Source organism: Convolutriloba macropyga, chromosome 5 (genome assembly GCF_964194025.1).
Source record: "Convolutriloba macropyga chromosome 5, txConMacr16.3, whole genome shotgun sequence".
NCBI classification, from domain to species: domain Eukaryota; kingdom Metazoa; phylum Xenacoelomorpha; order Acoela; family Convolutidae; genus Convolutriloba; species Convolutriloba macropyga.
The window spans coordinates 22066763-22087135 of NC_134472.1; the positions used below are offsets into that span (position 1 = coordinate 22066763).

The 20373-nt window shown below is 36.8% G+C and overlaps 1 protein-coding gene across 1 annotated transcript in view; it reads left to right on the plus strand.

Annotated features, from left to right (window-relative positions):
• The window catches only part of LOC142339230 (histone demethylase UTY-like), a 108791-nt gene that overhangs the window by 53819 nt on the left and 34599 nt on the right, over positions 1 to 20373 (plus strand). The window contains exons 17-20 of the mRNA XM_075389086.1: positions 14068 to 14218; positions 14641 to 14892; positions 18772 to 18913; positions 19157 to 19371. Of these exons, the coding sequence (XP_075245201.1) occupies positions 14068 to 14218; positions 14641 to 14892; positions 18772 to 18913; positions 19157 to 19371 (760 nt within the window). The remainder of the gene's footprint in view (positions 1 to 14067; positions 14219 to 14640; positions 14893 to 18771; positions 18914 to 19156; positions 19372 to 20373) is intronic.

Consider the following 20373-nt stretch of genomic DNA (forward strand, 5'->3'; position numbering starts at 1 on the left):
TTCCTTTGTAACATGCATCAAACATGTTACTTTTAATTTCTGTGTGTTGAATTTTGTGGCAATTATTTGGAGCGCGTGGTCTTCTGGAGGGCCGCAAAACGAGTTTGATCGACGTCCTGATTGGCGACATAGGTGTTTGTTTTTCTTTCCTTACGATTTTTGCTCACTTTCAAAGCGAGGAAGAGCATTTTGTCACGCTATGGGGTAATGGATAAGAAGCAAAATTGCCAGTTGCTAAATTCCCACAACGTTTCGCATCTTTTTAATAGCCGCACAGTGATAGCTGGGGCTATTATTGGCCTTCTCTTTGTTTTTTTTACAATTCAAAGAATTTGAATTGTATTGGGGCGCTGTCTTTTTTTTTAAGATCTGTTCACACATTTTCATAATTTTTGAAGTCAAATTGGAGTAGTGATTTTGGTCACGCAAACAAGAAGTGGAGCGAAAAAGCGAGTGGTTTTGCGGCGTGAACTTTTTGCGCTTTAATTTTAAAGTAGAGTGAGAAAACAGTGTTTGTACAAAAATTGGCTTTCTCGCTTGTGGTTTTTTGTCCACATGCGGCAATTTCACTTTGATTTTACTGTTTTTTCGATTTTTTGGATCGGATTTTTTTCTAAATGGTTTTCCAAATCCACTCATAGTCCGTTTTATGTCTAGTTTTCTGTTTAGTCAATGAAAAATCTTTGAATTGTACGTCAGGACTTGTCCTGCTATGTTTTTTTTTATTTCGTCGTCGCGATTTTTGTTACGACCATATGACGTCACAACCACTTCAAATCTGCTTTTTGTTCATTCGTTCATGCAATTTCATCCGAAGTGCGTGCTTGACGTCATTTTTTGCTCTTAATGGAGCAAGTTTTTTTGTTCATTCGCGTGATTAAATTTTTGGTCACACTTGACTTACCTCACTCTCAAAAATGACTTCCTCACTTTGAAATTGACTTTTATTTACTTTTATTCAAAGAGATAAGGTCAAATGGGTGTGTGTCACTCTAAATGAAGGTTACCAGAGAGCAGCTAATAGAGGCCGCAAAAACTTATACGGATTTTTTAATCAGAATAAAAACATATCAGCCCTCAATGAAAAGAAGAATTTTTTTGGTCTGTCTTTTTACTGTTTTTTTGAGACTGCAGATCTACGAAGCTATTGCGGCTATTTTCTGGCAATCTGCCAGCTATGTTTGCTTTTTCACACCAAGTCGCCTAAAATTCGTAGTTTTCACGCAATTTTTAAAAACTGGTATCTTGAAGCCCAAGTCGAGGAACCAAAATTTTATTTCTCAATGGAAAGACACTTCAAAACTCCCCGGAGCAGAAAAATAAGCGTACTCGTATCGAAAGCCGTAAACAAAACTAGCACTTTTAGTAATTTCCGAGATCCATTTTTGAAGTGCAAACCAGATAAGTTGCAGCTAATTCGAATTAATCCGTGCCCTGAAAAAGCGATCTTCTATTTTTCAACTTTTCATAGAAGATATTTGGAAAATCATGAGCTCTTACATCCACGATAGCAAATTTTTAGAATGCTAGAATAGGGAAAAAACGAAGCATGTAGCAGCCGTTCATTGTTGAGGTTTTGATAATATTCGTGGATAATATGTCTAATTTTTTACTCTTGTCAAAGCAAGTTCTTCAACTTGTTCTGCTTGTTTTCTTAGCTCGTCGATCTTTATTTTGTTGTGACTATTTGATCTCTCCGAAGTAAGCAATTATTCCAGTGACGTCTGCCGCACAACAGACGAGATGCAGATAAGACAGCAGTCTATTTCCCGTGGTTTTTGTCCGTTATGCTTTCCTAATCTAAATTAAGATATCGCAGGCATCTTTTTACCACACTTAAGTTTTGAAGTGTAAACCAGATGATAACAGCTGCAGCTAATTCGAACTAATCGGTGCGCCGAAAAAGCGATCTTCTATTTTTAATTTTATCATAGAAAATATTTGAAAACTCTTGAGCCCTTAGTCACGATAGCAAATTTTTAGAATGCTAGAATAGAAAAAATGAAGCATGTAGCAGCCGTTCTTTGTTGAGATTTTGATCTTTTCAGTGGGTTTTTCAAGCCTATTCGTGGTTGCTTCGATGTCTAATTTTTCGCTCTGTCAATGAAAATTCTTCAACATGTTCTGCTCTGTCTTCTTGAGTCTATTTCAAGGCTTTTGTCCACCAAGCTGACGTTATGCTTTCCTAAACTAAGTTTAAGATATCCCAGGAATCTTTTGACCACTCTTGATTAAACTTACTGTTTGATTTCCACATGTTCAGAGCGCTTCGATCTGTGTCCATCCAGCTTAATTCTTTTTTGTTTCTACGTTTTCTCGATGTTTCTTTTCGACGTTTTCTCGTTTACTGATTTTCCGAGTGCCTGACTTAGGATTGAACTCCTAATTTTTACATGATCTGATTTGGTCTCACTCGGAGTTTCGATACGCTGAAATCGATTGTTGGGTACTAAAAAATCCAATTAACTGCACCGAAATTGGTTTTACCTGTTTTGTCGTCGAGTGCAATCTTAACAGATTTCTGTAAGAAGCTTTGAAAATATTATTGTAATCACCTAAGGTAAACTACAGCGGTCTGTAACTTAGCACATTTTTGTGCATTTTTTCAAGTAACGGGAGCCAAATGCGTGAAATCGTTTTGAGACTTGTATAATTGTTATCGAGTCGAGGTAGCAACCTGCGCGTAGCTATATAATGCGGTGCTCTTGGCTGTTTACACGACTATGCGGCTAATATCATTTCATTGCTGTTTGGTAGTTATATATAACAAGGAGGCTCGGTAATGTGCGTACGCACATTATGTTCCGACCCCGCTCATCCACATTCTTTGACTTAATTCGCTACCAAATGATGAAGAGATAGAAAACTTTCAAAAACATACACATCGCTCAATAAGAAATCAAAGACATTCGACAGTGCCACGCTAGAGGGCCGATGAAAGTTGTTGATAATAGGACTACTAGAAAGGACAATAATAAAAATCAAACAACAAACATTATTTACGACCAAAACTCGATGTCTATAATAAAAAAATTGTGACAAAATCAAACTCGCATCAGATAAAAACCAAAACAAACAATTTGACCTATATTTCGTTAGATAAGATATGGGACCTGTCCCTAATGCGACTAGTCAACAGGTCGACAAAACAGAGCAAATAGGTGCGAAGTTCGAAAACACTTCCATTTTTGAAAACAATTAATTTCGCACTTATTAATAGCATTAGATATCAACTGGAAATCACTAAAATGTTCATTTATATCTACATAGGAATCAATTGAGACTTTTCACTACCCACTGTTCGATTGCGCAAAATTTCAAAGCCGATGGGCTCAACGATTATTGTTATAATTAAAAAAGAAAGAAAATCTTTTAAAATGTACAAATATATAAAAATCTTAAATTTTATATGAAATCTCGTAGTAACAAAGCCAAGAATCAAATGCTTGAAGCTGAAACCGTTGTAAATAATAAATTATAGCTCACTGGAAACGGGTTGTGACCTGTGTTTACAGAGACTGCGCTTCAAATCGACCGGAAATATGTTTAAAAAAAGCGAAGCTCAAAAACCCAAATTCATTTTTGACAGCAAATTTTTTTAAAAGTCATAACAGACTAAGGATTACAACTAAAAGCGATGGATTAAGTTTCAACAGCTCACAATGCCAATTGGGCATGTTATTAATGAGAATAATTGACGAGCACACAAAAAAAAACAAATACAAAGTCAAAACTTCAAACAATTTTAGGACATTACACTGTTGAAGGCACTATAATTATAAGATTTTACCTGCAAGAATTTTAAATTGTCATTTTCCCTTTATCTTAAAACCAACGAGTCTTCCTTATAAAAGGACTACTTAGACATGACAACAAAATGAAACCCAAAAATAAAATTTGAACAGTATAGAAATCTCGAAAACTTTTATGAAACTAAATTGCGGCAGCAATCAGTCACAACGTATAACCAAGCGCAAAAAAGTGTTTGAATGGACAAAAGTAACTGAGACTTCTAATGAGCGAGATTGAGTTACATCGTGACAAAAATAAAAGCAAAGAGGAGGCAGTGGAAAAAAAAGAATTTTTTAAAACTTAATTTGAAAGTCATTAAAACAAACAGCTATAACCTGAAATCTTTAACTAGGTTAATACGTCTTGGGGAAGCAACTACAATTTGTCTTTGTTGTGTACATGGCATACAACAACGGAAAGAAAGACAAACATAGGCAAAATCAAGAAACCCACAAAGTTTTTGCGAGATAGCTGTGTCTCAGCCCAAAAAGCCTAAACTATTCAACAATAACATTTAACATATCCAGATACGCCTTTGTCCAACGTTGTGCATTTTCACTACAGTGCTTTCCTTTAATTGGACTTGTCAATAATGTGATAATTCGACAAGGAAACAAAATGAACTCATAAAATATGCAATTATAATCAAAAACTGAAAAGGAGTAGTACCAAAATAGAGAAACCATTAGTTGAATATAAAACCGTTCCTGACGTTAATATATAACTCACAGGAAGTCGCCTTCCGTCTCTGTCTGTTTTTACTGAGACTGCACCCGAAGTTGAAAGAAATACGATGAAATAGTAGCGAATTTCAAAAATTAACCGATATTTTCTCAAAATAAATATATTCAAAGTCATAACCGACATAAAGTAACAACTGAAAAAATGTGTAGTTTCTCTTATACCTTTTAAAAACTAGTTGGTTCTCTGATTGGGGACACTAAGTCATTGAGCTACAAAAAGTATAAGAAATGAAAAAAACGCAAGAAGTCCATAAAATTTTTACGAAAACAATTGGTCAGAGCCTTAAAAACCATGAGCTTAACTCTGAAACCATAATATAATCTCGTCGGGTCTCGTTTATTGTATAAAGTATCTGTCATTATTTGAGCCCTGATTTGAAATTCTTGTCCGTAGTTAATATAAAAAAAATTACATAGCAGAAATATTTTGAAAAAATGTCGCGCCGGAATAAAATCAAAAACATTTTTATCATAGGGAACCATGGTGAGATGAAGATCAGCACAGATATTTGCTGCGCGTCTAACAAAACGCTCAATTGTTGAAATGACTGCGAAATAGATCATTTCATCATATAGTTTTTCAGTTTGTCAAAAATAAATAATGCATTTTGTATAAGGTTTTTTTGAAATTTTTTGGAGCAGTCTCAAATGTTGTTCTGAAGAGATTTTCAGCAACATTTTGAAGATTGCAATTGTTTTTAAATTTTTTCCATTTTTTGGCCATTATCTGAATTTATTGATCTGTAAGAGTGCATAAATTTTTTTTATGTCCTTTGTGTTCGATAGAGAAAAATTGTAAGATTGCGAAATTTATGAACTTTTAATTAAAGTTTGTAATAAATACTTTTTCAGGTTTTTGTCATTTTCTGAGTTTATCTATCTTTGAAAGTTTTTTGTCAATGAAACTTTTTAGGTCGTGTTGCTGGGTTGCCGGATAGATCAGATAGACAAAAATTTTTTAAAATAGTTAATTTTTATGACCTTGTAGCAACCCAACTGTGGTATTCGCTAACTACATTTACTGCTAAAAAAAATCAGAGCTTACAGGACTCGAACCTTTTATCTCCATAACCGAGGCAAGGCATGCTACCGTTGCACCAAAGCTGTTTTGAAGTAGCAACTTTGTTAGCTTGATAGGACACGAGCTGGGTTATTACACTTCTCTCTCAAACGAGTTGGATCCACACAACGCAAACGCCCACTCAACTAAGGGTACACAACACAAGGTCAGAGCCACTTATCTAAGCTCTACCAATTGTAACAACCCAACTGTGGTATTAGCTAACTCCATATACTGCTAAATAATTAGAGCTTAAGGGACTCGAATTTACTACCTCCAGAACCGAGGCCAGGCATGCTATCGTTGCACCAAAGCTGTTTTGAAGTAGCCACTTTGTTAGCTTGATAGACAACGAGCTGGGTTATTACACTTCTCTCAAACGAGTCGAATCCACACAACGCAAACGTCCACTCAACTAAGGCAACACAAGGTCAGAGCCACTTATCTAAGCTCTATGCCAATTGTAACAACCCAACTGTTGTATTAGCTGACTCCATATACTGCTAAAGAGTTTAGAGGACTCGAACCTACTATCTGCAGAACCACGGCCAGGCATGCTACCGTTGCACCGAAGCTTTTTTTGAAGTAGCACTTTTTTTAGATTGGTATACCTTCATTTGAAAGTTTCCTTTGAAAATTTTGGGTTTTGGGTTTTCCCAGCCTCCGGGGCCTGGGAACCTCCTCTAGGATTTGATGCTAGGTTTCTGCATGGTTTTATTTGTAATGGGTTGATTTGTCTTTTTTAAAACTTTTTCAAGACCAAGTGGCCAGGGATCTCCTCTGGGTTTTTTTTACTAGGTTACCGCATAGTTGCTAGAGGCAATGGAGGGGTTATGAACATTTTAATATCACGAGTATAAGCAATTTTTGATAGAATTTAATTTCAAATTTTCTTAAATTTTTTTATTCGAGGTATTGATTTTTATGAACCAGTAAAAATTTTCTGGCTTGTGATTGGATTACGGGGTGCTTTCTGGAGATAATAAAGTTGTTCTGAAGATTTTAAATTTTTTTCAATTTTATTGCCATTATCTAAATTTATCGATCTGTAAGTCCATAATACTTCTTATGTCCCTTAGTTAGTATCGATAGAGAAAAAGTTGGTGATATTGCGAAAATGATAAATTTTTAATTTTTTTTTTCACTTTTTCAGAAGGTTTTGTCAGTTTCTGAGTTTATCTATCTTTGAAACTTTTTGTCAATGAAACTTTTTAGGTCGTGTTGATGGGTTACCGGATAGATCAGATAGACAAAAATTTTTTTAAAAAAGTTAGTTTTTATGAACTTGTAACAACCCAACTGTGGTATTCGCTAACTACATTTACTGCTAAAAAATCAGAGCTTACAGGACTCGAACCTTTTATCTCCATAACCGAGGCCAGGCATGCTACCGTTGCACCAAAGCTTTTTTGAATCAGCAATTTGGTTAGCTTGATTGATCACAAGCTGGGTTGTTACAATGCTCCCCTCTCAAACGAGTTGGTTCCACACAACGCAAACGCACACTCAACTAAGGGTACACAACACAAGTTCAGAGCCACTTACTAAGCTCTACCAATTGTAACAACTCAACTGTGGTATTAGCTAACTCCATATACTGTTAAAGAATTAGAGTTTAGAGGACTCTAACTTAATACCTCCAGAACCGATGCCAGGCATGCTATCGTTGCACCAAAGCTGTTTTGAAGTAGCGACTTTGTTAGTTTGATATACAACGAACTGGGTTATTACACTTCTCTCAAACGAGTCGGATCCACACAACGCAAACGTCCACTCAACTAAGGCAACACAAGGTCGGAGCCACTTATCTAAGCTCTATACCAATTGTAACAACCCAGTTGTTGTATTAGCTGACTCCATATACTGCTAAAGAATTAGAGTTTAGAGGACTCGAACCTACTATCTGCAGAACCATGGCCAGGCATGCTACCGTTGCACCGAAGATTTTTTTGATGTAGCAGTTTTTTTTCTTGGTATACCTTCATTGGAAAGCTTGAGAAGTTTCCTTTGAAAATTTTGAGTTTTGAGTTTTCCCAGCCTCCGGGGCCTGGGAACCTCCTCTAGGATTTGATGCTAGGTTTCTGCATGGTTTTATATTTGTAATGGGTTGATTTGTCCTTTTTAAAACTTTTTCAAGACCAAGTGGCCAGGGATCTCCTCTGGGTTTTTTTTACTAGGTTACCGCATAGTTGCTAGGGGCAATGGAGGGGTTATGAACATTTTAATATCACGAGTATAAGCAATTTTTGATAGAATTTAATTTTTCAAATTTTCTGAAACTTTTATTCGAGCTATTGATTTTTATGAACCAGTGAAATTTTTTTGGCTTGTGATTGGATTACGGGGTGCTTTCTGGAGATAATAAAGTTGTTCTGAAGATGTTTATATCGAGATTTTTTAGCAACATTTTAAAATTTGCAATTGAATTTTTTTTTCAATTTTATTGCCATTATCTAAATTTATCGATCTGTAAGAGTCCATAATATTTCTTATGTCCCTTAGTTGGTATCGATAGAGAAAAAATTGTTGATATTGCGAAAATGATAAATTTTTAATATTTTTTTTTCACTTTTTCAGAAGGTTTTGTCAGTTTCTGAGTTTATCAATCTTTGAAACATTTTGTCATTGGAACTTTTTTAGGTCGTGGGGATGGGTTACCGGATAAATCCGCTAGACAAAATTTTTTAAAATAGTTAATTTTCATGACCTTGTAACAACCCAACTGTGGTATTCGCTAACTACATTTACTGCTAAAAAAATCAGAGCTTACAGGACTCGAACCTTTTATCTCCATAACCGAGGCCAGGCATGCTACTGTTGCACCAAAGCTTTTTTGAAGTAGCAATTTTGTTAGCTTGATTGATCACAAGCTGGGTTATTAAAATGCTCCCCTCTCAAACGAGTTGGTTCCACACAACGCAAACGCACACTCAACTAAGGGTACACAACACAAGTTCAGAGCCACTTACTAAGCTCGACCAATTGTAACAACCCAACTGTGGCATTAGCTAACTCCAGGTACTGCTAAAGAATTAGAGTTTAGAGGACTCGAACTTACTGCCTCCAGAACCGATGCCAGGCTTGCTCTCGTTGCACCAAAGCTGTTTTGAAGTAGCAACTTTGTTAGCTTGATAGACAACGAGCTGGGTTATTACACTTCTTCTCTCAAACGAGTCGAATCCATACAACGCAATTGCACACTCAACTAAGGGTACACAACACAAGTTCAGAGCCACTTACTAAGCTCGACCAACTGTAACAACCCAACTCTGGTATTAGCTAACTCCAGGTACTGCTAAATAATTAGAGTTTAGAGGACTCGAACTTACTACCTCCAGAACCGATGCCAGGCATGCTACCGTTGCACAAAAGCTTTTTTTGAAGTAGCAGTTTTTTTAGCTGGGTATACCTTCATTTGAAAGCTTGAAGTTTCCTTTGAAAATTTTGGGTTTTGAGTTTTCCCAGCCTCCGGGGCCTGGGAACCTCCTCTAGGATTTGATGCTAGGTTTCTGCATGGTTTTATATTTGAAATGGGTTGATTTGTCTTTTTTTAAACTTTTTCAAGACCAAGTGGCCAGGGATCTCCTCTGGGTTTTTTTTACTAGGTTACCGCATTGTTGCTAGGGGCAATGGAGGGGTTATGAACATTTTAATATCACGAGTATAAGCAATTTTTGATAGAAGTTAATTTTTCAAATTTTCTGAAAATTTTTTATTCGAGGTATTGATTTTTATGAACCAGTGAAATTTTTTTGGCTTGTGATTGGATTACGGGGTGCTTTCTGGAGATAATAAAGTTGTTCTGAAGATTTTTATATCGAGATTTTTTAGCAACATTTTAAAATTTGCAATTATTTGAAATTTTTTCAATTTTATTGCCCTTATCTAAATTCATCGATCTGTAAGAGTCCATAATACCTCTTATGTCCCTTATTTGGTATCGATAGAGAAAAAATTGGTGATATTGCGAAAATGATAAATTTTTAATAATTTTTCACTTTTTCAGAAGGTTTTGTCAGTTTCTGAGTTTATCTATCTTTGAAAATTTTTGTCAATGAAACTTTTTTGGTCGTGTTGATGGGTTACCGGATAGATCAGATAGACAAAAATTGTTTAAAATAGTTAATTTTTATGACCTTGTAACAACCCAACTGTGGTATTCGCTAACTACATTTACTGCTAAAAAAATCAGAGCTTACAGGACTTGAACCTTTTATCTCCATAACCGAGGCCAGGCATGCTACTGTTGCACCAAAGCTTTTTTGAAGTAGCAATTTTGTTAGCTTGATTGATCACAAGCTGGGTTATTACAATGCTCCGCTCTCAAACGAGTTGGTTCCACAACGCAAACGCACACTCAAATAAGGGTACACAACACAAGTTTAGAGCCACTTACTAAGCTCTACCATTTGTAACAACCGAATTGTGGTATCAGCTAACTCCATTTACTGCGAAAGAATTAGAGCTTAGAGGGCTCGAACCTACTATCTGCAGAACCGTTGCCAGGCATGCTATCGTTGCACCAAAGCTGTTTTGAAGTAGCAATTTTGTTAGCTTGATTGATCACAAGCTGGGTTATTACAATGCTCCCCTCTCAAACGAGTTGGTTCCACACAGCGCAAACGCACACTCAACTAAGGGTACACAACACAAGTTCAGAGCCACTTATCTAAGCTCTATGCCAATTGTAACAGCCCAACTGTTGTATTAGCTGACTCCATATACTGCTAAATAATTAGAGTTTAGAGGACTGGAACCTACTATCTGCAGAACCATGGCCAGACATGCTACCGTTGCACCAAAGCTTTTTTTGAAGTAGCAGTTTTTTTAGCTGGGTATACCTTCATTTGAAAGCTTGAGAAGTTTCCTTTGAAAATTTTGGTTTTGAGTTTTCCCAGCCTCCGGGGCCTGGGAACCTCCTCTAGGATTTGATGCTAGGTTTCTGCATGGTTTTATATTTGAAATGGGTTGATTTGTCTTTTTTTAAACTTTTTCAAGACCAAGTGGCCAGGTATCTCCTCTGGGTTTTTTTTACTAGGTTACCGCATAGTTGCTAGGGGCAATGGAGGGGTTATGAACATTTTAATATCACGAGTATAAGCAATTTTTGATAGAAGTTAATTTTTCAAATTTTCTGAAATTTTTTTATTCGAGGTATTGATTTTTATGACCTTGTAACAACCCAACTGTGGTATTCGCTAACTACATTTACTGCTAAAAAAATGAGAGCTTACAGGACTCGAACCTTTTATCTCCATAGCCGAGGCCAGGCATGCTACTGTTGCACCAAAGCTTTTTTGAAGTAGCAATTTTGTTAGCTTGATTGATCACAAGCTGGGTTATTACAATGCTCCGCTCTCAAACGAGTTGGTTCCACAACGCAAACGCACACTCTAATAAGGATACACAACACAAGTTTAGAGCCACTTACTAAGCTCTACCATTTGTAACAACCCAATTGTGGTATCAGCTAACTCCATTTACTGCGAAAGAATTAGAGCTTAGAGGGCTCGAACCTACTATCTGCAGAACCGTTGCCAGGCATGCTATCGTTGCACCAAAGCTGTTTTGAAGTAGCAATTTTCTTAGCTTGATTGATCACAAGCTGGGTTATTACAATGCTCCCCTCTCAAACGAGTTGGTTCCACACAACGCAAACGCACACTCAACTAAGGGTACACAACACAAGTTCAGAGCCACTTATCTAAGCTCTATGCCAATTGTAACAGCCCAACTGTTGTATTAGCTGACTCCATATACTGCTAAATAATTAGAGTTTAGAGGACTCGAACCTACTATCTGCAGAACCATGGCCAGACATGCTACCGTTGCACCGAAGCTTTTTTTGAAGTAGCAGTTTTTTTTAGCTGGGTATACCTTCATTTGAAAGCTTGAGAAGTTTCCTTTGAAAATTTTGGTTTTGAGTTTTCCCAGCCTCCGGGGCCTGGGAACCTCCTCTAGGATTTGATGCTAGGTTTCTGCATGGTTTTATATTTGAAATGGGTTGATTTGTCTTTTTTTAAACTTTTTCAAGACCAAGTGGCCAGGTATCTCCTCTGGGTTTTTTTTACTAGGTTACCGCATAGTTGCTAGGGGCAATGGAGGGGTTATGAACATTTTAATATCACGAGTATAAGCAATTTTTGATAGAAGTTAATTTTTCAAATTTTCTGAAATTTTTTTATTCGAGGTATTGATTTTTATGAACCAGTGAAATTTTTTTGGCTTGTGATTGGATTACGGGGTGCTTTCTGGAGATAATAAAGTTGTTCTGAAGATGTTTATATCGAGATTTTTTAGCAACATTTTAAAATTTGCAATTATTTGAAATGTTTTTCAATTTTATTGCCATTATCTGAATTCATCGATCTATAAGAGTCCATAATACCTCTTATATCCCTTATTTGGTATCGATAGAGAAAAAATTGGTGATATTGCGAAAATGATAAATTTTTAATAATTTTTTTTCACTTTTTCAGAAGGTTTTGTCAGTTTCTGAGTTTATCTATCTTTGAAATTTTTTGTCAATGAAACTTTTTTGGTCGTGCTGATGGGTTACCGGATAGATCAGATAGACAAAAATTGTTTAAAATAGTTAATTTTTATGACCTTGTAACAACCCAACTGTGGTATTCGCTAACTACATTTACTGCTAAAAAAATCAGAGCTTACAGGACTCGAACCTTTTATCTCCATAACCGAGGCCAGGCATGCTACTGTTGCACCAAAGCTTTTTTGAAGTAGCAATTTTGTTAGCTTGATTGATCACAAGCTGGGTTATTACAATGCTCCGCTCTCAAACGAGTTGGTTCCACAACGCAAACGCACACTCAAATAAGGGTACACAACACAAGTTCAGAGCCACTTATTAAGCTCTACCATTTGTAACAACCCAATTGTGATATCAGCTAACTCCATTTACTGCGAAAGAATTAGAGCTTAGAGGGCTCGAACCTACTATCTGCAGAACCGTTGCCAGGCATGCTACCGTTGCACCGAAGCTTTTTTGAAGTAGCAATTTTGTTAGCTTGATATACTTTCATTTGAAAGCTTGAGAAGTTTCCTTCGAAAATTTTGGGTTCTGAGTTTTCCCAGCCTCAGGGTTCTGGGAACCTCCGCTAGGATTTGATGCTAGGTTTCTGCATAGTTTTATATTTGTAATGGATTGATTTGTCATTTTTTTTTCAAGACAAAGGGGCCAGGAACCTTTTGTTTTTGGTAATATGTTACTGCATTGTTGCCAGGGGTAATGGAGTCGTTATGAACATTTTTATATTACGAGTTTTAGCAATTTTTTGATAGAATTTAAAATTTTCTGGCAGAAAGTGATTCGAATTATCGATCTTTATGGACCAGTGAATTTGTTTTTTCAAGTTTCCGTCAAATTTTTATCATGTTCCAAGTTGATGGATGTTTGAGCCAGTGCAGCTACGTATGGCTTGAAATAGGGCCAGATTAAGCTGGATTATCCCTTGAGGCAATAAATTGTTTCTGAAAGTATTAATATCATGAATTAAAGCAAAATTTTGTTAAAATTTGCAATTATTTTTTAAAATTTTTTTGAATATTTTTGTCCGTTTCTCAGTGTATCGATCATAACTAGCCAACGAATTTTTTAAGTCTGGCAGATGTGTTAGATGGCAGAATTCCAGAGACAACAATGGTTTTGAACATTTTTCCACTGCGAAATCTGGAATCTTTTTAAATTTTGCGGTTTTTAGTTTGATAAATTTTAATTGCTGACAAGACTGGAAATTTAGAAGTTGGAGAGTCAAATCGCATCATGGAAAATATTCAGAGCTCTCTCTCTCTCTCTCTCTCGCTCACTCTATCGGTTAGGGTTTTTTCCTTCTCTTTCTCGTTCACGTTTTGTCTCTCTCACACTCTATCTGTCTCTCTCTTTAACTCTTTTTTTGAGGTTTACTTCAACTGCTGTTATGTGGCGTAATATCATCTATTACCCTCATTAACGCAGAATTATTTTAGAAATGTTTTAATCATAAGTGACCTAACTAGCATTTTTAGGAAATCATTGTTAATTGCTCTCAAATGAAGTTTTAGCAATCATATTAATACTGTTGGTCGTTTTTATGCGATTTTTCGCCTGGCCGATTTTTCGTCTAAACTATTTGAATTTTCGTCCTCAGAAACAGGAGAAAGAGGTAGCGCCGCGTAGGCCTTAAGTTCTAGAGCGTTTCAGCTCACTGGTCGGCAAATATGCGACTCACAGAAACTGTTTTGGAGACTTATCTTCATGGTGTGAAGTGTGAAGAGCACTCTCATCATGCCCCTTCAATTAAGCTAAAGCCAACCGCTCGCCGGTCGTTTGAGAGCAATTTGCTATACGTTCGGCTGTTATGTTTTCTACTATTTGAATTCTACTAATGAGAAATTGTTTTGTAATCATCTTTTGATGGTTTGTTGAATTTGTGATTTTTTTCTGGAATAAAGGAGGTAATGATTTTGCTTTAGTTGATATCTGCGGCCAACATGCTGAGTCATTTGCCGCATACAATTCTGGGCATGAACAGTGTGCAGCTGTACATGAAGGTACCTGGATGCAGAACCCCTGGGCACCAGGAGAACCTCAACTTCTGTTCTGTCAATATCAATATTGGACCAGGTACTTTTTTCGCTTACACACACATTCGGCGTTCATCCTAGGTGCTATCTTGAAGTAAATAGGACTGTTTCAAGAGGTAGATCAGAGTTTTTATCCTAAAATAATTTTAAAATGCAAGTTGTCATGTCCAACTACGTATTTATCAAAAGTTTTTCATCTGCCGTGTCTGAATTAAGGCTGAAGGTAAAAGTAAAAATAACATTTTTTTACAGATTTATCTTGATATATCAACCGCTTTTTCATTTTGATTGACGACAGTCACATAGATTTGCAAACATTCCGAAATTTGAAAGCAGGTTGAAGTACTTCCAAATTATTTGAACTCAAAACTGGATTTGAAAGGGAAATGCAAAATTGAAAATCGTAACAAGTATGACGCGCGAGCAGCTTACATAGGTGCGTAATTTGGATTTGGGGTTTAGGTAATTGTGAATGGTTCGCAGTGGACACGGAGCACTGGGGTGTTATTCAGAGGCTGTGTGAGAGGAACAACACCAATTTCCTCCATGGTTCCTGGTGGCCTCTACTGCCAGATCTGGAGGAGATGCGGGTGCCAGTTTATAGGTTCATTCAGAAGCCCGGAGATCTGGTCTTCATCAATGCGGGGGTGGTACATTGGGTTCAGTCTACAGGATTTTGCAATAACATAGCCTGGAATGTTGGACCACTCAATGGTGCGTGAAGCAGCTTTGATTAAAGTAACAAAAACAGATTTAATAAAAGGTTATCAAATCTATCAGTCAGAATGTTCGCGCATGAAAAACTGGTATACAGCCGCCTAATTAGGTTCTGATTTCTTCCAAAATATCAGTTTTTGTCCCCCATTCTTACTTGGTCTCCCATTGATTTCGTCAAGGCTGTTGTATGGTGTACGAATTCTAAGGATGTGTGTCAAAGTTTGATGTTGCTGGAAAAATGTTGATGATCAGGTCTTTAGTTAATTAACTGCTCTCAAACAAAGTTTGTAGCAGTTATATTAGTCCTGTTGCTTTTTTATGCGATTTTTGACTTTTCGTCCTTAAAAACTGGATAAACAGGTTTCATTAGATGCCCTTAGCCGGGTTTAGTAGTCTAAGTGCTCAGTGTGGTAAAGCTACCGGGAAGACCGTAGTTTAAGGTCAGAAGGTAATTTTTTGTTTTTGAGCCCAACATAATGCCATTTTTCGTGTTTTTTTCATCATTTTTCGAATTTTTTGTACCAGTCTAAAATTGAAGCTGGTTAAAGTTCATAAAGGTCTTTTGCAAGACAGAAATACTTTTTATGACCATTTTCAGCTATATTTTTGGTAATCCAAACAAAAACACGAAAATTTATACTAATTTTCACAATTTTTTTAAAAGTCTTTTGAAATTTGCTTTTCAAAACTTGCATTGTTTAAATGTTTTTGTTGGCATTGTCATGATTCAGGTTTTTTCAGCCTCTGGGGTCAGAAAACCTCCTTTAGGGTTTGATAATAGGATACTGGAACATTTTTAATCGGACGTGGAATTTTTTTTTAATATCAAAAATTTTAGCAATTTTTGCTTTTTTTGCATTTTCAAGTTTTTGTCATTTTTTAGGTTTCTCCAGCCTCAAGAGCCAAGGAACTTCACCTAGGGTTTGAAATTAGGTTACTGCATAGTTTCTAGATGTAATGGGTTGTTTTTCAAAATTTTATTATTACGAGTTTAAGCATTTTTTTAAAAAAAAAAGTATTTGCAATTTTTAACACTTTGAATATATATTTTTAGGCGTCAAGGGCCCAGAGACCTCCTCCAAGATTTGATAGTAAGCTCTTGCATTTTATGGATTTTACTAGTTATCGATATTTTATTGATTTGAGTTTTAGCAATTTTTTCAAATTTTTGCAAAAATATGTTCCAAGTTTATGGATCTTTATGACGGAAAAAATTTCTCTCTCTCTCTCTCTGTGTGGGTTTGAGTTTCTTTCCTTCTCTTTCTTGTTAACGTTTTATCTCTTACAATCTATCTCTCTCTCTCTCTCTCTCAACTCTTTTGTTCATGATGCACATCAGTGGCTGTTCTATGGCGTGATGTCATCATCTATAACCCTCATTAACGCTGAGATTTTGTAGAGATGTTTTGTCATAAATGACTTAACTAGCATTTTTTGGGAAATCGTATTTAATTGTTCTCAAACGAAGTTTGTAGCAATTACAATAATCTTGTTGGTCTTTCGCGATATTTCTCTTGACCGATTTTTTGCTGGACCGATTTTTTGTCTGACCCATTAGACTTTTTGTGCTCAGAAATACGATAAACAGGTAGCGCCCAGTGGGCATCAAGTACTTTTAGTGCCTTTCATTTCGCTAGTGTCCAAGTACGTGATTAACTGTTTTGGAGACTTATACTTGTAGTATGAAGGGTTCTCATGTAATTGATCTCCCACAGCCCCCCCCCCCAATCCCCACCCCTGCGCATCGTTCAGGCCTTAAGGGCCCCGTACAGCTAAAGATCCCGTCCCACCGTTTCCCCCCCCCCACGCGGCGCTCACCTCACACCCCTTCAATTAAGCTAATGCTCGTCTCACTAAACCGTGGCTTGCTACTGATGGAGCCAACCGCTCGCCGGTCGTTTGAGAGCAATTCGCCCGAAGTTAGCCGGTCATGTTTCAATTCTTTTGATTGAAATTCAGGACGTGTCCTGTTATTTTTTTTTGTAAAATATGATCACACATTTTTGCTACGAACTTTCGTTCAAAAAGGGGTAAACAGTTCAATGGCCATAAGTTTCATTAGAGTCCCTCAGCTGACTTAAGTAATCCTTCAAGGGCCTAATGTCCTGCTGTTGCTGGGAAGGCCTGAATTCAAGGTGGAAGGTCACTTCTTGGTGTTTTATTTGCTCTCGAACAAAGTACGCAGCTATTTTTTTTTAAACATGTTGGTATTTATTCAAAAAGGACTGAAACAGGCTGCAATAGATTCGAGCTCCCACTTAACGTGTGAAAGCAATTATTCAGACTTAAGTCCATATTGGTTCGATTTTTCAAATTGCGTGGTTTTTGTTGTTTATAGCCGCCCTCATCTTCTCAGCCGGCTATTATAGCGCGTTCCTAATATATATTTTTTGTAGCGTAAAAACTTGTGGAACTTTACCTTAAGTCACAGCTTTTTCAACGTTTTGCGTGAAATCTATTCAATTCTTTAGTCTAGTTTATTCGCTCATTTTGCTCGAATTGCTTTACAGCAGCATTTACCCAACAAAGCGGTCTAAAATGAACGAAAAACAAAATCAGTAAGAACGGGATAAACTTCTTTTGAGAATAAAGTTGGGTTCTTACTTCAATTTTTGCATTAAAGTGTTGGTTCTAAAGATATAAGCATCGAGAATCGTGACATTATTTTGCTGCCTCTGCTTGTCTCTTTGATGTCAGTCAAGAGTGCTCGTAATGTCTGGGTTGTTCTCGCTTTCTTCTTTTTAATACCCGTTAAGCGAGAGCTGGGGATATTTTGGGCAGTCTTGGTTTTTATCTTTTCAAGATTTTGTTTTGACTATAAGGTTTCAATCATTTCAAATCTATTATGTTCTTTCATTCATGCAGTTTACGTCAATTTGCACCCAGTTTTAATCCATGTCGTCTGTTTGTATTTCAGGACTTGTTTTGCTATCTTTTCTAATTCTTACTTTTTGATCAGGTCCATTGTTTTACAAGGGTCACCTTTTCACGTTTATTTTCTAACTTACCTCACTTACCTTCCATTCACTCATTGCATTACGCAATATAGAGGATACGGTGAAGGATAAAGGAGCAAAAAAAAGTCATTTTGCATTAGGTTATCAAAGTTCTTTAGCGCAATTGCTTTAAGGTATCCTTTTTAAGCTTAATAGCGTGCAGTTTAGAGGCCGAATCTAGTATAGTTATTGAATCTGAGTCAAACTGCACTCAAAATTGTCACTTCAAAATTTTCCAATATCAATATCTTCTGGTTCAATCCCGATAGTACCATTGGTTGTCAACTGAATCTATTTTTCTGGTTTCAGCCAGCCTATATCTTTAATAGTGCGAAGCAATAGCCGGAGGCTATTATTGATTGCATCGTGAGTTTTTTTCGTATTCAAAGTATTTGAAGTCAATTGGGGCGCTCTTTTTACACCTTTTCCGACGTTTTTAATTGCCCTCATACAAAGTTCTTAGCATTTCTTAATTTTCTAAAACGAAATTGTAGCAACAAAGTCCGATAGTCTTTTTTATGCGACCTTTTGGCTTTACGTCCTCAAAAACGGGATAGAGATGACGCCCGGAGAGCCTTCAGTATTCTTAGAGCCTTTCGGCTTTGGACTCTGCCTTTCGCCTTTGGCGCTAAGTATGCGATTCAGCGGAATTGTTTTGGAGACGTAATTTTATGGTGTCATGAGCGGTCCCTTCACTTTTTCGCTCCCGCGATCCCCACCCCCTGTACATCGTTCCACCACGCCTCTGCCGCACTCAGCCCACGCCCCTTCAAGTAAGCTAAAGCTAGCCTCCCTAAACCGTAGCTAGCTACTGATGAAGCCAACCGCTCGCCGGTCGTTTGAGAGCAATTCGCTCGGCGTTAGTCGGTTATGTTTTTAGGGTACCAATACAGCCTTGCAGTGGAAAGATATGAGTGGAATAAATTGCAGAACTATCGCAGTCTGGTACCCATGATAACTCTGACGTGGAATCTCGCGAGGAATGTGAGAGTCACGGACGAGAATCTCTACCTGGGCATGAAGTTTGTACTACATGATTTTATTGTACATGATTTTATTGTACGAAGTTTTTGATACTGAGATGCTTTTTCTCAGAAATATTAGATTGCATCGCTTTTTTTGGAGATAGCGACAATTAACTGATGAGGTTTGAACTAGGCATTACTAGTTAGTCACACTATTATAAAAGTTAAAAGGAGAAACACCAATAATCCATAAAATGTAATGTTCATAAATTATGAATTGTCGGCTGGTTTTTGTTGCAGAGCGTGCCTTATCAAATCTCTTAAGTACAACGAGCTCTGTCTGGAGGAGGTGAGAGATAGGATCAAGCCTGGAGTGGAGGTTAGGTGGCATGGAAGACAGCATGGGGAGCTGGTCAACTTCTGTGCCACTTGCGACCAGGAAGTTTTCAATATCCTCTACACTAAACAGCAGCTCCCATCTGCTGTCACTGAGCTCACCGATCCATCCATCTCAGGTCAGTTCTCTCCATCGGCTTATATGTAACTGAATTAGGATTATTAAATCGGGGCGTGACATCAAGAATTGTGAAACTTAATTTTATCAAGTTCCAGGATCCAATAATTGCACCAAATTCGATTCGCAAATCTATTGATAACTGCGTTATTTTGCGACGGCAGTGAGACAGATTACACTACTTCTGAATTTAATTTAAATTGTCTTTGAAAAAGTTTTTGGTTTTATTTGCTCCCATATTTTTAATACCCGCGAAGTGATAGCGGCTATTATTGGGGACATCATGGTTTTTTTTACAGTCCAAAGAATTTGGATTGCATTGGTGCGCTGCGTTTTTTAAGGTGTTTTCAGACATTTTTCAATGACTTTTTAATAGCCGCCCTCATCTTCTCAGCCGGCTATTATAGCGCTCCTATTTTTTACAATTCAAAGAATTTGAATTGTATTGGGGCGCTGTCTTTTTTTTTCTTTAAGATCTGTTCACACATTTTCATGATTTTTGAAGTCAAATTGGTGATTTTGGTCACGCCAAAACAGGAAATGGAGCGAAAAAGCGAGTGGTTTTGCGGCTGGAATTTTTTTCGATCTAATTTTAAAGTAGAGTGAGAAAACAGTGTTTGAACAAAAGTTCGGTTTCTCGGTAGTGGTTTTTTGTTCACATGCGGCAATTTCACTCTGATTTTTACTGTTTTTTCGATTTTTTTATCGGATTTTTTTTCTGAATGGTTTTCCCAATCCATTCACAGCTCATTCTGGACCTAGTTTTTTGTTAGAATCAAAAATTACATATCTCACTAGTGGTTTTCTGTTCTCCCTAGCAGCATTTTGACATTGATCTGTTTTTTTTTTATTTTTTCATCTGATTTTTTTAGAAATGGTTTTCCCAATTCACCCATTGTCCGTTCTAGGTCTAGTTGTTTGTTAAGTCAATGAAAATTCTTTGAATTGTACGTCAGGACTTGTCCTGCTATGTTTTTTTACTTCGTCGAATAAAAAAATGTTT